Source organism: Populus trichocarpa, chromosome 4 (assembly GCF_000002775.5).
Source record: "Populus trichocarpa isolate Nisqually-1 chromosome 4, P.trichocarpa_v4.1, whole genome shotgun sequence".
NCBI lineage: Eukaryota > Viridiplantae > Streptophyta > Magnoliopsida > Malpighiales > Salicaceae > Populus > Populus trichocarpa.
In genome coordinates, this window is record NC_037288.2 from 17,872,916 (window position 1) to 17,892,244 (window position 19,329).

General features: G+C 33.3%; 1 protein-coding gene across 3 annotated transcripts; it reads left to right on the forward strand.

The window, feature by feature from the left end:
* The first annotated feature begins 6,255 nt into the window (after positions 1 to 6,255).
* On the forward strand, positions 6,256 to 18,124 carry LOC7461234 (DEAD-box ATP-dependent RNA helicase 1). Of its 3 annotated transcripts, none has more exons than XM_024600090.2 (11): positions 6,258 to 6,421; positions 6,541 to 6,591; positions 7,637 to 7,715; positions 10,104 to 10,251; positions 10,348 to 10,837; positions 11,512 to 11,666; positions 12,022 to 12,199; positions 13,064 to 13,251; positions 16,058 to 16,262; positions 17,002 to 17,107; positions 17,568 to 18,124. In XM_024600090.2, exons 4-11 carry the CDS (start codon positions 10,127 to 10,129, stop codon positions 17,675 to 17,677), a joined length of 1,557 nt encoding a protein of 518 aa, XP_024455858.1. In that variant the 5' UTR covers positions 6,258 to 6,421; positions 6,541 to 6,591; positions 7,637 to 7,715; positions 10,104 to 10,126; the 3' UTR covers positions 17,678 to 18,124. The 3 variants fall into 3 exon arrangements, with proteins under 3 accessions (XP_002305441.1, XP_024455858.1, XP_024455859.1); XM_024600091.2 differs by having other exon boundaries at positions 6,541 to 6,568; XM_002305405.4 differs by lacking the exon at positions 6,541 to 6,591 and having other exon boundaries at positions 6,256 to 6,421.
* The last annotated feature ends 1,205 nt before the right edge of the window (positions 18,125 to 19,329 follow it).

Below are 19,329 nucleotides of genomic sequence, written 5' to 3' on the forward strand. Positions count from 1 at the left end.
TATTGGATAGATGGTCTGCGTGTTGTTGCCGATCGATTCGTAAATAATATAAATTGTTATTGTAATGACAGTTGGAAGTTAAATTTGTGAAGGTTTTAGTATTCAAGTTCAACCTGGCAACCCGCTAGGTCTAGGCAACTTAAGTCTAGCAGCCATGCCAAACTCAAGAGTCGTGGACCTAGCCGGAATGCCAGATCCAAGTTGTTGTTATTATTATTATTATTATTAATAGTAATAGTAATAATAATTTTTATTTTTATTTTTACCCTTCATATCAAATCTATGGTTGTTTTTCAACAGTAATAATATTGTTTTTCAAATTTAATAATAATAATAATAATAATTTTTAATTTTATTCTTCAAATAAAATCTATGGTTCTTTTACAATAGTAATAATATTTGTTTTTCAAATTTATTAATAATATCAATAACAATAAAAATAATATTATTTATAACATTAATTCCAACCACAGCCACCAATACCAGCCAATTTCACCAACAAATTTAGCCATCTCCCACACCTTTTACAACAACAATAAACATCACTCTCATCAATTCCAACCACAGCCACCAACAAATTATAGCAATTCCTCACACTTTTTCCAATAACAACAGACATCACATTTCCCTTTACCATTTTTAACTACAAGAAATGCCAAATTGTCGACCTTTTCCTCGTCAAATTCCAACCACTTCCATCATTATTTCCAGCCACACTTCACATTTCAACCTAACATTTCATTTTGCAATTCCAGCCATTTCTCTCAACATCTCTAATCACAGCAATAAAATCTGCACATTTCCCATCACTTGGATTTTATGAACTTGCTATGTGTGTTATATAAATTCTCCTGCTGACTCAAACAAAATAGAAGAAATGTTAGGAAGGCTGCAAGAATGTAGAATTGACACTGCAATTTAAATTAGGTCAGACTTTAATAGCAAACCATAAAACACATGGAGTTTTAGTGTAGTTAAATACCATAATCAGGGGCTAAATATTTAATATACTTGTTTTCAGCAAGGAAATTTGGATAATTAAAATATGTTTTTTACATCAATTACAAGTCTTTCAAAAGCCTATAAAAAGCTCATAAAATAACATAGGTTTTTCCAATTCTTAACATAAATTAATCAAACCAAATCAAAATTTATCGTTGAAACTGATCTTGATTTTAATTATTTTTTAAAAATAATTTGGTTAATAATTTTAGGTATAAATCAAACCAAAGTAAAACTAATCACCATTACTTGACAACCTTTGTTTTTTTCTCGGTCATTCGGCCTCTTGTTTTTTTTTTTAATAGTAATATTCGTGGCCCAAGACTTTATTGCGCATTTTAAATTTGGGTATATAAACTTTTTTTCTCTTGGATTTTTATCTTGTGTGAACCTTTTTCTTTGTCTCATGTTTTTGTTCTTCTTTTTGTTCTTTATTTTTCTTATTTTTTTTTTAACCTTGAGTATTCGAGTCAGCTTACACATACCTCAACCAATCCCTCGAGACCTTGAAGTTATCGACTATATAAGCTTTCAGTGGCCCTGCGTAGGGGTGAGCAAAAAAACTGAATAACTGATTAAATCGAGAAAACCAGAAAAAAAATAACAAAAAAAAACAAATTGAAAAAAAACCGAATTAACCGATTAGAAAATCACAAAAAAGGTTCAGTTCGGTTCGATTTCAGTTTCTAAAGTCTGAAACCGATTAAACCGAACCAAACCGAACCGGTTCAATCAGGCCAACACTTAAAAAAAAACAAGTATAAATAGTATGTTTTGTCTAACCCTAAACCTAAATGCATTTTTAGCCGCCCCCTCTCCCTGCTCTTTGTCTCTCATCTCTCAAATCTGTCTTCTTCTCCTCCATGCATTCTCAGTCCTGTGTTAATTTGGGTCTCTCCCTCTTCTCTAAAGGACGAGTAATGGATTCTTTTGGGTTTCTTGAATTTTGCTGATTCTTGTCCAATCTCTCTGAGTATTCCACTTCTAATCCGAGTTACTTGCATGAACTTTCTCATTTATTTTACAGGGAAAGATGCAACAAACGATTTTGAAGATGTGGGTCACAACAATGATGCTAGAGAGATGATGAAAAAGTATGTCATTGGTGAGGTAGATGTAACAACAGTTCCAACGAAACGCCTCTACGTAGCACCAGGTTTGGGAGGAACAAACCCTAAAGACGAGAAGCCTGGGTTTCTAATTAAGATCTTGCAGCTACTCGTGCCACTCCTGATCTTTGGCTTGGCTCTTGCTGTCCGAACCTACACCAAGAAAGAGTAGAGGCTATGATTTATCAGGATCTACCCTTTTGAGGGGTTAGATGGGGGATTCAATTAGTTTAATTATAAAAACACTCTTTTGTTTTGTTCCTCCCTTGCATTGTGTTTGTGCCGAAAATGTTTTAGTTCAGTTTGAAAAATAAAAGTGCTAAAAAATGTGGTCAATAAAAAGCTAAGAAAAAACTTAACTGAAATAATTTCGCTTTGAACCAGTTTGGAAGGGAAAAAACGAATCGAACCGAAATTAATCGATTTGAATCGATTTTTGGTTCGGTTCAAAAACTAAAAAAATAAATTCGGTTTGATTGTTTATTTTGGTCCAAAACTGGACCGAACTGAAAATGCTGCCCAAATCCTGAGATTTGTGGCACTTGAACTAGTGACTTCTGGAGAACAAATCCAGAGCCTGACCAGTTGAGCTATACCCCTTTAAGATTTTATTTTTCTTATTTTCATTAACTTCATTGCTGGTGTGGGCTTTGATTATGTTATTTGTGCTTTATGGGTCACCTTTCCTTTTACTTTGTGCATCCAATCATTCTCATCTTTTTTTTGTATTTGATGGACTGTACAGGCTTTTCTGGGGTTCTTAGTTTGTTTATGTGAGAGAGTTCTACGGCTGTGGTTTGCTCTCTACTTGATTGGTTTCTTCACAATGTGTGTTTTCTTTTTATCTTTGGCTGCCCTCATGGTCTTTTTGGGATTATAGTAGCGGTTGCGGTTCAAAGTATTTTTCGCTTAGAAATGTATTAAAATGATTTTTTTTATCTTTTAAAAATTATTTTTGAGATTAACATATCAAAACGTTCTGAAAACATAAAAAATAATTTTTAACAATTTTTTTTAAAAAAATTTGAGGAAACACGGTTTCAACCGCGTTCCCAAATGGACTGCCATGTTTGCTTTTTTTTTTTTCCCTCTTTGAATTGCCTAGAATCTTGCTAAAATGCTAAATTGCTAAACGGTGTAAAATGGAGGTACAAAACAGTTCACTGTTTATTCTTGACCACCCTTTACTTTTCTTAATTAACACTTTGATTATGGTAAAGGTAGACTTTGACTCTAGATTAACAAAATTTAGGACGTGATATAGAAGGGATCTAGGGTTATAAGTCTTTCAAACTAGCTACAGGATTTTGAGGTCATATGCTTCTGCAATTCCAAGATAAACATAATCTAATCAAATCTTATCATTCTAATTCAATTTGAACATGGTAATTTACATTGCCTAACCCTAACATGTCACGAGGAAAATTAACTAAGCTGTAAAAAGGTAAATAGCCATCTTTACTTAGATTTGGCAGGAGATGCTTTACCCACCAAGTAGCTTGGGGTATGATGGGCACGTTAAATCTTAGTTACTTGGATCTTAAAAAAAAAAATCATTCTAAAAAAACATGAGTTTTATTATTATTATTATGATTAAATGTATTATTTTTATTATTATTAATTTTCTTATTATAAAAAATATTATTATTATTAAAGAGAAATCATAAATTTAGTTTGAAAGGTAAAATTAGAAACTATAAGAACTTGGGTAAGACATGTTTAATATTATTATTAATATAATTATTAATAAAAATTTTTAAAAAATATTATTACTATTTAAAAAAATCATAAATTTAATTTTAAAGATAAAATTATTATTATTATTATTATAACTAGATCGAAGTCTCCTTGATCTACTATAATTATCAAACCCACAACATTTGTATATTTATATTTGTTGTAGTTGTTATATCCAACATAGTTAGATTTGACATGTCATGAATTTAATTTTTAATATATTATTTGTAAATTTTATAAAATATTTTTTTTATGAATACTCTTACCATAATGCACGCAATAAATAAAAACAAAAACGTCAATATGAAATATAATATTCTCAAAATAGTTGATTGACTACATGTGACTGGGTTTTATTGGACCCTTAAAACAATTTATGAAAAATAAATAAATTAAATGACAGATCAGTCGAAAGAAAGACACTCGATATATTTGAGATTGTGGTACTATAATACTTTAAAGTGTTTTTTATTTAAAAATATATTAAAATAATTTTTATTTATTTTTAATATTAACACATTAAAATAATATAAAAATATAATTTTTTTTATTTAAAATAAAAAAATTTAAAATTTTTAAAAACACGGTTTTCACCACGTTTTTAAATACACCCTAAAAGCCTTTTTGATATTATGATGGCGATATCAATTTAAAATGATTTTCATTTAAAAATATATCAAAATAACTTTTTTATTTTTAAAAAATTATTTTTTACAATATACATTAAAATAATCTAAAATCATGAAATAAATTATTTAAACCTGATAAATAATCTAAAATCATGAAATAAATTTAAAATTATTTTTTACAATATACATTAAATTATTTATCATGATTTTAAACCTGATAAATAAAATCATGAAAAATAAATAAATTAAATGACAGATCAGTCGAAAGAAAGACACCTGATATATTTGAGATTGTGGTATGATGATACTTCAAAGCATAGTTTTTAAACCGACCTGGTGGTTGACTCGGTATAATGATCGGGTCACGGGTCATATGAGTGAACCCGGGTCAACCCAAAAACAATAACTTTTATGATAAATAAACAAGGCAATGGATCCTACAATATAATGTAAACTCAATAAACAAAATAATTTTATTCTCTGGTTTATATAAACTCATTCCGGCGAGCCTTCAAGCCTGGACTTGCTCTCCTTTTTTTCAAGCCAAATTGCCAACAACAGACTCTTATAAAATAAAATGATAAAAACATTTAATGCATCATAAATTCTACATCAGCATCATCAAAATCAACCCCACATCCAGTAGCTAGAGCTAAATCCAATGCACCACCAAATCCTAAAAAAAATCCCAAATTACAAATTATTCCAAGAAAACCAAAAAAACAAAATCATAACAAAACCCATTTTCTCAAAACGAAAACTGAACCATAAAAATCATAACTTGATAACAACAAACAACAATTTGTTTGGATTCAACAACTTACTTCTGATTGAAGGAGAGAAGAGAATTAAACCATCATATAAGTACTGGTCATAACGTTGAAGGGCGAGTTTTGGGTCATCAGCAAGCTTGAAATCAAGATTGAAGCCACGAGATTTGATAGAATTGAAGAAGATTGAGTGTGAAGATTTGAGTGACAAGTCGTCAAGGAGGACTAAGAGGCGACGATCTGTTGGGGAATATGTGGAGAAAGAGAGGGAGAGAATGAGAACGAGTGTGACCAATAGAATTGTCAAGATTGAGAATCTGTTTCTTTCCATTTTTGCAGTCTTGGCTGCCTAAGTGAGAGAGTGCGAGAGAGAGAGAGAGAGAGGCTTATCAAAAATTAAGGTTGGAGGCTATGAACTTTAAAGAGAGACGGGGATTAATCGACAGTAAAAAGCTAAAGCAAAAAACGACGTCGTTTAACATATATATATATCTTTAAAAACAGTCGGGTCTCAACTGGGTTTACCCGGGTCAACCGGGTCACGGGTGGACCTGCCGGATCGATCGGGTTTTGCCGGGCCAATTCCCTGACGGGTCTTTTCATCAACCCAGCCCAGTTCCAGCCCCGGGTCGACCCGTCGGGCCGGGCCGGGTTTTAAAACACTGCTTCAAAGTGTTTTTTATTTAAAAATATATTAAAATAATTTTTATTTATTTTTAGCATTAACACATTAAATAATATAAAAACATAATTTTTTTTATTTTAAATAAAAAAAATTCAAATTTTTTGAAAACACGGTTTGCACCACGTTCTCAAATACACCCTAAAAGCCTTTTTGATATTGTGATGACGGTATTAGTTCAAAGTGTTTTTCACTTAAAAAAATAAAAAATAAAATTATTTTTTTAAAATTATTTTTTACAACACACATTAAAATAATATAAAATCATAAAATAAAATTTAAAATTTTTTGGACACAACCTTGGATTTCTTTGGGCTATTTCCCAAACACACCCTATTAGATTTTCCGTATCCCCTTTCTATTTCCCTCCCTGTCTGTTCCACAGTATCCATGACCGGCGAAGCGTGACCTATTTCGGCAGCCTTTCTCCGCTCACCGGATCCGAACCTGTCCCGCTAGATTTCTTTGGGCTACACTCACACACTGTGATTGGTGACTTCGTTTTTTCCTTTTGTTCTCCTTTTTCCTGTCTTTGCGTTTCTGTTTTACTGGTTTGAGCTGTTGTTTGATCAATTGTGTGTGATTTATAAGTTGCTAATTTGTTTTTATAGGGTTTCCGAGGCTTTATCCCCACTGTCGGTGCAGTTCTTTATGCTTTCTTGGTTTGCTTCACTTTTATTTCTAGGCTTCTTATAAATCTATTTTGTTCTTTGCATTTTTCTCATTGCTTCTTCTCTCTGCTTTGGTTTTCTGGTTGGTGGCATGTGCCTTAGCACCTGTTCTATTGCTGTGGCTGGTGTATTTTCTTGAAACTCTCTGCCATCTTTGTTTTTAGATTGGTTTTCAGTTGTTTCTCTTGCTTCTGGTCTGGGTGTCTGTTCTGTCTCTTTGTTGCTGCACGTATGTGTTGGGTTATGCAGCTTCTTTTTTTAGATGGACTTAGCAGCCAGCACCATCGTTAGTGAATTTTAGCCTGTCAGGAAAAAAAAATCAATAAGCGCAGAAGTTAGTTTTCAATTTAGTGTGTTGATATCACATTTTCCCACGTGGGAAATTAGAATTGAATTTTGAGCATGCTATTCAGACAAAATTAAGAATCTTTTCGGTTGACAAAATAGTAAGAAGGTAACTAAGAATTTAGAAGGGGGAGAAAGTATATCCACCAATTATATATATGCTCTAGAGAAGTTTTCTGTGATTTTTTAAGTGCTAGAAATGTATAAAATCAAACGTGTCTGTATCACCAGAGGCTGAGGTAGACTTTAAAATTAAGAAGGAAGGAAAGAAAGAAAGAAAGAAGATGAAGCTAGGGTAGACTCTCAGTGCTTACCTTCTTTCCTTAATTTTCTTGGCCACTGTTTCTTCAATGAAGCTTCTTTTGTTGTGGCCCTTTCAAACCATTAAAAACTTGGACAGCCCATGCCTGACTCATCTTATTGCTTTACTGCAATGCTTTTATGTTCTGGAACTTGGTTTTAGGTCTGGATGTGGTCCTTCTCCGATGTTAATTTCATCAATGAGCTTTTCAGTTTTTGCAGTTACGTGGATGCTGCTCTGCTCCTTTTTTTTTATAGCTCAATGTTGCTGCTTGCTATGCGTGCAGTTTTAGCTTGCCTTTTGATTGGCATTTGATTTGTTTTTCCATATCTTTTGTCTTGAACTGGTTTTGCATGGTTGAATAACCTCGGTTCTGTGGTGCTTTTCCAGGTTCAGTTGCTGTAAGGATTAGGAGGGTTATTGCTGTCTTTGAATTGTTCTTCCCGGGACTTTAGCCTACATCATCCTGGTAGGAGTTCGATCCTTTTTTCATAAAATCTACACTTGCTAGATGAAAGTTAGAAAGATTATCCATTTTGAAAGCCTTATATTGCAATGGGTTAATGATGCTCCTGTCACCGCTGTTCTGTGCTGGAATTTATTTTTTTAAAAAAGGTTTTATGTTTTACTCATCATGTCATTTCTTTGCACCTGCATGCGCAACCCTTTTTTTTAAAAAAAAAATCTGGAGAGGTCTGCACCTTATGTGTGTAGAATCCAATGGTTTTGGTTTTCCGTTTTTCTTGAAACAAAGAGTTGCCTCTGTGTTAAGCATAGAAAAAAAAGGAGCAACAGTAGTTAGGAGCCTGCAATTTTCCTTATCATATCATGTGCTAAGAATTTATCCATGAAAGAAGTATGGGATTTTAATGGGATTGGAAATGTCTATGCTTTAGAACTGCTATTTCCCATTGTGTTATATCAGAAAAAAGAAAAAGTCAAAAAACAGACAGAAAATCATTTCAAATACATACAAAGAAAAAGTCAAAAACAATAGTAAGAGCAATGAAACCACTAACTTTCATATCATAGATAGACAGAAAATCCACACTCATACAATTAATCATCAAAATGCATTCTTTGAGACATTCAAAGTTGCTTTTCTCACAAAAAGAACAGAACTTTACTCCACAAAAATTGATTATTTCATTGACGAGCACAAAAAAAATCAATAAAGCACATTGATTTTCCGAGAAACAATAAACGAAATATAACAAAACCCATGTTCTCAAATCTTCACATACAAATGGAAAGATGAAAGCAAAACAGTACCAAAATAACAAACAATGGGTGATTACAACAAAAAATAAAGCAGAAAAACAGCTGAAACCCAGTAAAAAAACACCAATAGTAAAACATATTCAAGGGTACAAAGAGGTAGTACCTGAAGTTGGTGTATAGGCTACTGGAGAGTGGTGGAGGGAGAAAAGTGGAGATGTTTTAGAGAGAGATGGGCGGCTCTGCTCTCTCTAGCATCAACTGGTGAGTTGTTTTTCCAAGCAAGCTGGGGAGGGCATGAGGTGTTTAACCTTTTGACACACATTACATATTTACATTACATCAAGGTTCTCAAAAACATTTTTTTTGACACGTAAATTTTTTAACTAATTATATAGACAATTTCAGCCATGTAGTAAATAACAATATAATACAATTAAGACAAAAGTTAAATAAACAACACAAAGTTTAAACACCTTAAAATACATAGTTCAAATTAAAATTCATATATAGTTTAAATTAAAAATCTCTTACAATACAATTATATCCATAGAATTTCATTACCTAACAATACAAACAAAGTTTGAACTATGTATAATGGATGTACAAAATAGTTCACTGTTTATTCTAAAAATTATTTTTGCAGTCATCAAGCATAAAAAGCTAACTATTAAGATTAGATTTTGTCTTTTAAAAATCTATTAAAAAAACTGGATTGGGTATGGGTACTTGCTCGATGGAAAAAGTCCTTCACCTGAACTAATCTGACTAGGTTGGAGGATGGTGGTAGATTCTGATTTTTTGGGGCAGTGGCAAGTGGAACAATATCCGCTCCCAACCCGATCTATTGTCATCCCCACGGTACTCAACATCTCTCTCCCAATTGTTTTACTTGATTTGACGAAGACTCTGATTGTGTTATGATTCATTAGGTCAAAGTTTTATTTTTTTAAGTTTCTTGGTGGGTCATTAGTTGATTAGAAGATGTTAATAGATATTTCATGTGATGAAGCACTCTCAGGCAGTTTTATATTTGATGTGTTGTTATTTTGTGTTGTATTACTAAGAGAGATAAAAACATACCTGCACAGAGATGAACAATTGTTCTAAAAATTGGACTCCATGACAAATTGTTATCCTATCATCTATGACTAAGAAAAACAGGACTCTGCTTTGAAAAGTCTGCTTTAAAAAAAAAAAAAAACTCCTTAACCTGTACATGAAAAAAATGCTTATTGCTATGCTTACCAAAAGAGCTTAAATGCCAATTGTAGTGTAACTTTTTTTATGCCAAGCTTCTGGAATTCAGAACCAAACATGTTTGAAATTTAAAAACCTAGAATACACAGAAATTTGCCCATCAAGCATAAAAAACTAACTTTTAAGCTTAGATTTTGTCTTTTAAAAATCTATTAAAAAAACCAGATTGGGTTTGGGTACCAGCCCAGTGGAAAAAGTCCATCGGACCTAATCCGACCTGGTTGAAGGACGGTGGTGGATTTTGATGTTTTGGGGCGGTGTCAAGTGGAACAATATCCGCTCCCGACCCGATCTATTGCCATCCCCACAGTACCCAGCAACTCTCTCTCTCAGCTGTTTTGCTTGACTTGACTAAGGCTTAATTATATTGTGGAAACAGGGACAGAAAGAAACAGAGAGAGAATGGAGGAATCAACAATAGCAAAACAGAATAAGAATGTGCCAGTGTTGCCATGGATGAGAAGCCCGGTTGATGTAAGCAAATTTGAAGAGTACCCGCTTGATATCCTCCCTTGCCTTGACCCCAGGTGTCTGTCTCTCTCTATATATATGTATTAATATATTCAAATATTGTTTTTTCTAGATTATTTTGTTTAAATCAAAATCTTTGTTCATCATTTTAGGTTGAAGATGGCTTTGCAGAATATGGGTTTCAAGACACTTTTTCCAGTTCAAATTGCGGTTTGGCAAGAGACTATAGGGCCAGGTGCCTTTGAGAGAGACCTTTGCATTAATTCACCAACAGGAAGTGGCAAAACTTTAGCCTATGCTTTGCCAATTGTGCAATTGCTTTCGACTCGCGCTGTCAAATGTCTCCGTGCATTGGTTGTTTTGCCCACTCGTGATTTAGCCTTGCAGGTTAAACAAGTTTTTGCTGCCATAGCACCTGCTATGGGCTTGTCTGTTGGTTTGGCTGTGGGCCAATCTTCAATTGCTGATGAAATTTCAGAACTTATTAAGAAACCTGAGCATGAGGCTGGGATTTGTTATGACCCCCAAGATGTTTTGCAAGAATTACAGAGTTCAGTGGATATATTGGTGGCAACCCCAGGAAGGCTCATGGACCATATCACTACCACTAAGGGATTTACACTTGAGCACCTCTGTTATCTTGTAAGCATCGAATTGTGCTATCTCCAACTTACATTTGCCACATTTTAGTTCTGAAACTTTAATTTATTTCATGTTTATTAACACCAAGTTCCTTTGTTCTCTGTGAAAGTTTATATGGGACTGAATTCTTGTTGCCTTTTTTGACAAATAGATGAGTGTTACCTTTTCTTTTGAAATGCTATTACTTTGGTTAAATTTTATTATAAATTGATTCTCAGAGGAATTTGCTTTAATTTCATCTTGACAATCCATTCTAATATGCAGGCTAGCTGCTAGCTACTGGTTTTCCATGCTAATATATTTTTCAGTTGCTGTTTAATTAATTAAATGTGATCGTATATAAGAATAAAAATCTTGATGAAGAACTCCAAATTAGTTTTAGTAATTCCAACATATCATAGGCTTAAAATTTTAATGTTTTTTCTTTTATATCACTGCATCCCATCGATGGCCAACAGCCGTCGTGATTGATACTTTAGTCTACCCTTTTGTTTTCCTCTTCGTGTTTCTTCAACATGATTGGTTCTAGGACATCATGTTTGGAAGAAACAAATAAAAATTTTAGATTTTGGTTGTATGAATGCATGGGCCACAAGGTGTTGCCTTAACATATTTTCATTTCTGTCATTTTTTATGTGGTAATGTTATTCTAATAAAGCAAACTATTATTTTAGGTTGTTGATGAAACAGACCGCTTGCTCAGGGAATCATACCAATCTTGGCTTCCGACTGTGCTCAAATTGACCCGCCCTTATGATGAAAGCCTCGTGCCTGGTGTTAATAATTTTCTTCCTTGTGCATCTGGTTCCTTAAAAACCATAAGGAGATGGTGAGTTCTATATTTGTTTATCTCCCTCCACAATATCTACCATGAGCTTCTTCTTGTCTCAGCAACAAGTTATTTTCATGCATTAGCCCATACATCAGTATTATGTCACTGCATATATTTCTGGCCAAGAGAGTCTCTCATGAAGTCACACATGCTGCTAGTAGGAGAATTATTGTGATGCTTGAATTGATGCTCAATGTGATTGTTGGGGTTAATGGAGCACCTCCTGCATCCTATGAGACGATATACAACATCTTTAAGATTATCCATGTTACTATTGTATGAAAAGATAAGTAAATTATATCCTTTGATACATTCAGTCTTGGTTGTGCTTGTTATTTGAAATATTTTGCAGTGGTGTCGAAAGGGGGTTCAAGGGTAAATCTTACCCTAGGCTTGCGAAGATGGTTTTATCTGCCACATTAACCCAAGATCCAAGCAAGCTTGCTCAACTTAATCTGCATCATCCTTTATTCTTGACAACTGGTCAAAGACGTTATCAACTCCCTGAAAAATTAGAATCCTACAAACTGGTACGGTATCACTATTGTATTGCCAGCCTGTGCTTGGTAACTGTGGTTTATGGCTTAATTTTGAACTTTTTATAGCTGTTGATTCACCCTCAGTTTGATCAAAGTTTCAATTGGGAATATGAAAAGATACATTAAACAGATTTTGATATGATTTTACTTTGTACAACTTGCTTAATACAATAATGTTATCTTGGTGCAGATTTGCACTTTTCCTATTATACTAGTTAATTTAGATGTTATTTCTCCATGATGTAGGGAGTCCATTTTTGGCAGGGTAAAGGGTAGAAGTTCTGAGTATTGATTTTCCAGAATGTTCTTAGAATTGCAATGGGAAGAACTTTGAAAATTTAGAGATTTTGTGTCAATCTATGCAGTTTAGATGTGGTGAAACATAACTTCAGTTCCTTACTTTCATGCTCTCTGTCCTAAAATGAGTATTATGTGCGAAAAAATGAGAATTTATTTTCAAATTGGAGAAAAATGAAAGATTATGTTCAATTTGTAGAAAAATAAATTAGGTGAAGTAAATTTTGAATTTAAAGAAAAAAATTAAAATTTTATTGTTTTTTGAACATGATGTTCATTTTGGGACTGATCTAGTATGATATTTTTATATGATATATTGGGGGCCAATGTTTTCTTTTTGAAGTTCTCCATATAGGGTTTAAATTTACATTTATATTGCTATTGACTCAAAAGTCAAAATGTTTTGAATTTGGATTCTGCTCATTAAACTAATTATGGTAACTTGATCTCCAATCATATAGTTACATTTTCTTGAAGCATGACAATGACAAAGGGAGCTTAGCTCTCCATTAATCGTGTTTTCTCTACTAAAATGAGCTTTCTACATGTTTTGAATAGATCTGCGTGTCCAAGCTGAAACCACTTTACTTGGTTGCGGTTCTACAACATTTAGGAGGGGAGAAATGTATTGTTTTCACATCATCTGTGGAGTCAACTCATCGACTTTGCACCTTACTGAACTTTTTTGGTGATTTGAAAGTCAAGATCAAGGAGTATTCGGGTCTTCAACGTCAATCAGTAAGAAGGTAATATTATGATGAATTTACATTATTGACTGGGTACTAGATAGAGGAGGAACACATATGTTGAATTGTGGTCTCTGTGAAAACGTGGGACTGGTGAAAAGGCTTTTACATATATGACATTGGACGACCTAAAATAAACAGCAAATTAGTTGGACCATGCCTTAAACCATTCTTATGATCATCTCTTCCACCAAGTAGGAGTTACCATGATCATGAGAAGACCATCTACTCAATATAGCTAAAGGAAAGATTTTAATATTACATGAAAATATCTTTAAAAAATCACAAGAATGGAACTATAATAGAGATAGGAAAAAGGTTGAACTAGTTCATATCTAACGAGATGGAAATGGGATTTGTAATGACAACATCAATGGGTTGCTATAATATTCATCTTTTCATAACTATTAAGATCCAAGAAAACTGTCCTAACTCTAGCAAAAATGAATAGATCCTTGCATAGATGAGATTTGCTTGATGATGTAGAGGGGTTATGTATGGATTTGTTGGTTGTGTTTGGTGAGAGTGTTGTGTACCAAATAATGCCTTGGGGACTAAATTTAGTGGCCAAGAATGAATCTATAGTGACTTTTGAATGATGGGGAGTTGTATTTGGGTTTGACTTTGAATGAGGGCTTAAAATGGTGTTTTGGAGACCGAGGAAATACTTGGGGGAAGAGGTGAGGACAGTCTCAAAATTTGAGGATGATGCGTCGTAAGATATTGTTCCATATGAGCCATGATCATCATAAAGGCTCCCATTAAACATGATCCAAATCCATATAAGAAAACCAAAAAAAGCATGATTAATCAAGTCAGTAGTTATCACTATAATGATATATAATTAATGGGATAATTACATTGAACCTCCTATAGTTTGATTGTTTTTTTTCTTTGCCTTCGTATTTTGAAAAATTACATTTTACATTTATAAGCTGTATAACACTTTATATCCGCTAAAAAAAATCAACAAAAAAGTTGGAATTATTTACAAAGTTCCATTTTATTTCAATTAATGATTAAAAAACACATGCTATGTTAAAATAACAATATTGCCACTCTCCACTCTCCCTCTTTTTCCCAAGCATAAAACCCTAGCCACCACCAATCTCCACCATACTTGCTGGAATCCTGGCACAACTAGACTCCATAACAATCGCATGACAACAACCTGTCTTCAATTGTTCAGCTATTTCTGCTATTTATCATGCCCAAAGGGGCACCTTGTTTTAAACAAAGATGTAACTGCTCCAAAAAACAACATTTCTGCTGTTCAACCTTCATGAAAACACTTAATCTTTCTTTCAACCTTCTAGTAAAAACTGAAAGTTTGTGTATCTTGTGTAAAATCCTGCCATGATGCCATATAACCCCAGGTTTGTTGCACTTGCGCGAGAAAATGGGGAACATATGCAGAATTGAACCTACCCTTTGTCAACACATTACCTTCTAATTCTTCATGTGTTCATCTTGCCCATAAGGGGCTTTTCATTAGATCCGACAACCATGTTCTGGTTTGGTTCATACTATTTGTCATTCATAGTATTCGAGATCTTGCCTAGAGTTTAAAGATAGAGAACATAAAACTCTTTTGCAAAAATTAAATCAACTTACCGCTTTCGAATTATTCTAGGATCACCTCAACTCATTAACCCTTCCTTCATATAAAGACAGTTGATTACGCCTCCCTTTTCTCCCACTAAAACACCTAAAATCTAAGCTAAGATCAGCCCGAAACCAGTCCTAAAAACAACCCAGAATTCATAGCTTCAAATCAACCTAAAAACCGTCGTTTTTCTATGATTCTTTTCTCTGATATGGACAAAGAAAATTGGGTTTTTTCATGAGAATGTTGTGGAGAGAAAGAAAGAAACGATGCACACAAGAGTGAGAGTGAGTGTTCTGTCGTTTCTTTTAGTTTGCAATATATTATAATATATGAGAGTAGTAGCGTCATTTCACACTAGAAATTTTAGTTTGACTGGGGATGTAAAGTATAATTTTTCAAAACATGGAGACAGAAAAAACGATCAAACTATAGAAGACTGTAATTATCCCATAATTAATTCATGATCATAACGTGAGACCATCTCCAAATGAAATTAGTGAGAGCAAATTAAGCATCTACAATTGACATTTGGAGTATGGGGAAAGGGAGATAAAATGTAGTTTTCCTAAGATGCTTCTAGCTTAGAATGGAAATCCTTGTCGTATTTGTAACATAAACATATAATCCCTGTGACTTAATTGTAGTCCACTGTAACTTCAATTTTTAAAATAGAACATTTACTTCATGTTGCTTGAAGTCTTTGTTGTCAGGGAATATTTTTTAATAAACTTTAGGTGAAAATCATTTAAATACTACATTTGTGAAGATTATGGAAGCAGTAGGTGCAACTTCCATCCTTGAGAGAAGACCACCTAAGATGTTTTAGCCCTACATAGGATGCTAGAGGCCCCAGTTTGGAGAAGTAATAAATTAGCAAGTAGTATTGGGGAAAAAGGAAGGGGGGGCGTAAACTAATGTGAATGAAGTGGTGTCAAAATTTTATATCGCAGTTTTGGACTATGATTAAGCAGAATGGCGCAAAAGAATCTATAACCCAACTAGTTTAGATTGCGGTTTCATTGTAATTGTTGTATTTGTTAAGATGATGTCAAAGAATCATGGGGATTTTGAAAATTGCAAAATGCTTTCTACGGTTCCTAGCCAAAGGCTGTAATTTACTGTAATAGAAGGTTTATGGATTATATCTGACTTATTTAATAAAAAATGAATGTAACAAAATTAAATTAAATGTTGCAGCAAGACCCTGAAGGCCTTCCGAGAAGGGGAGATACAAGTACTTGTTTCCTCCGATGCGATGACTCGTGGAATGGATATTGAAGGAGTGAGAAATATCATTAATTATGATATGCCTGCGTATGTAAAGACATATGTTCATCGAGCTGGTCGAACGGCAAGAGCTGGCCAGACTGGGCGTTGCATCACATTGTTGCGTACACATGAGGTATATATTCTTTTTAATTTCTTCTCAAGACATATTTTGTGGTAATGCATCGATGAGATTACTTCAGTCCAAATTTGTTGCTGACACACACTCACATACATGGTTAAACATTCAGGCTCAATGTTGTAGGCACACACATGTAGAGGGAACATTGTTATCATCCATGGTTGAACATAAAGGTTTGATGTTTTCAGTTGCTGTTGTGAAGTGTTGGTCACCATTAACAACTCTTAGATCAGTATATCGTCAGCTTGATTTTGACCTATTTTTATATACTTGTTCAGACCATTTGTGGGATGGGATTTTTATTTTTGGGTATTGATGTCAAAACATTTATTCTAAAGGAAAAGTTGTGCTTTTTGCTGGAAGCTGGTTTGAAACTAAGAACTTGGAAGCATCTAACATTAGCATGATCTAACAAGCTGGATTCACAATATATGGAATATAATAAAACTTACTTATATCAAGGGGGGAACTAAATTCTGGATGAACCATGGCCATCATCACATCAGATGAAAGCTGAATGTATTCATTTGATTCAGTACTGACCATCTAATGCATGTCAGTGCAATTTTTTTGCATGTCTGCTCAAAACAAACTGGTTGTCTGTGTGCTGTATTTGTTATTGTTGCCCCACAAGTGCTCGATTGCAGCAACCTGGAGGCTCAGCTGGAATCATTCTTAACATATTTTTAGCAGATTGAAATAGTTAAATAATCTACTATTTAATTTGTTTCAGGTAAAACGTTTCAAGAAACTGTTACAGAAAGCTGATAATGATTCTTGTCCAATTTACTCCATCCCTTCCAGCTCTGTTAAGTCACTTCACCCCTTCTATTTATCTGGTAATTTCCTGGCTTTTCTTTCCTATGGAGAAACTCGTAATTGCTTTGGCAGATACGTACTCTGCATTTGCTCATGAGTGAAAGTAAAAATTACTGTTGTTTTTCTTTAGGATTCACTTATTGTTGCAATTTGTCTTGAATTTAGACTACAGATTCAATTAATTCTGAGATAATAATGTTAAACCACTTTTCTATATCATTTTTTTTTGGCCCTGGTAGCAAAGATATTGGACAGTCATGATGATTTGGGCACGGTCTTCTTTGTTTCTTTGTCAATTGCTGTTCACCATTACCTTTGGAAAGGAAGAGGCTGTAGAGATGATATGTGATGACATCATGTTTAAAATACTGGTTGTATCCTCGCTGGACGAGGAAACCATGAAAATTCTGACTTCTAAATAGAATGTCTTTAGATGTTGGTACAAGTAACACTGAGCTTTTTGTTGCTTTTTATGCGCAGCACTGGAGAAACTTAAAGAAACAGTTCAATCAGAAACATCAAGAAAGGGAAAAGTTGGTATTAAATTTTCAAGAGTGAGTAAAGGAGAGAAGAAATCCTTGGAGGAATAGCTTAATCAATCAAGCTGGCAGCATCTTTTCCAATGTCTAGTCTAACTTTGGTGTTCACAGGTTCGTGGAAGTTTTCTGAAACATAAAACTGCACCATGATGATGAAATCCATATATATATATATATATATATATATATATATATGGATGCAATTTTGCAACTCCCCTATTTTACATTTGGGTCCACACTTTGTCCATCACCCGAAAGTAATATTCAGCCCATCTTTGAAGAAGCTACAATTAAACCCGATTAAGGGTTCCTAGCTAGTTGTTCTTGGATCCTTTTTGCCTATTCTATACCATTTAACGACCAACTTCTGTGATATGTGGTGATGCTAAACCATCTAGGTTGCTTATAGGAAAAAGTTTTAGCTAAGGGAAATGTACTCCACTTGTAAGGGATTTCAAATGAAGCTATATATCAGCAAACATGGAAGCTTTGATTTGAGATGCAGATGAAAAATACAATACCAGGCCCAAGCACCATCTTTGAGATGAAGCCACACAAAAAAAAAAAAGAACAGGTAAAGGAGGACCTTGGGAATCCCAGTTCACTCGATGCTCAGCTAGTGCAGACATCAACGTGTAAAAGACACTAACTAACTTCCAAAAAAAGAAAACGCAAAGTTATGTGATTTATTCGCCTTTCAGACGACTGCTTAGAGTTCCGAAAAAATAACTGGTATCCTTTTTATATTTTAACTTGACTTGATGACATGTTTTTCCAGGAAAAAGTTGTTATCATCGATAAATCAGTCCCAAATTGCCGAATCCCCTAAACTGTTAGACAAGCAGAAAACACTCGGCAGAGCATTGCATGTCAAGAACTCTTCAATTTGTGAACATGGTAAATTGGATTAAAGAAATTCATGAATTTACCTATGATTTCTAATCTTCTCTCTCTTCCCCTATCTCAAATTATATGTTCTTAGGGGAGAAGAATCATCAAGTTTACAAAAAAAAAAATTGTCTTTTCATCACTCCAACAATTCCTTGGTTGTAACCCAATAAATACAATAGAGTACATAACTCGAGTCATGCAGGGGGTGTTGATCTAATATGTGTTCATCTCAATTTTTTTTTTAAAAAAATATGAAAATTATAGAAAATCTTTTAAGTGCATTGGGTGTGGAAGTCAAACCTAAAGTTGTTGAGTCTAGTTGGGTAGCAGAATCCAATGCACGTAAGCTCAAATGAAAAAAAATTATCATTATCCAATTTTTGTACAATATAAAAAAATTACATCAATTTATTTTCTCTTTACAATATGAAAAACAATTAAATAAGAGAAAAGGAAAAAAAAATTCAAGAGGGAAAAAAATAAAAATATTTATTAAAAGTAAGAAAAAAATAAAAAAAATTAAATTGTTTTAAAAGAATTTTTGAAACGCAAAAACAAACATGCTTTAATAAGAAAATTCAACCCAACCTCAAATGATAAAAAATTATCATCACCTAACTTTTGTATCATATAAAAAAACTCCTATCAATTTATTTTCTTTTTACCGTATGAAAAAAAAATTAAATAAGAGAAAAGAAATTAAAATTAATTTTTATATCATCACATCAAAATAATACAAAAACATCAAAAAATATTAATTTAAATTAAAGAAAAAAATAAAAAAAAATTCAAACTTTTTTAAAAGAATTTTT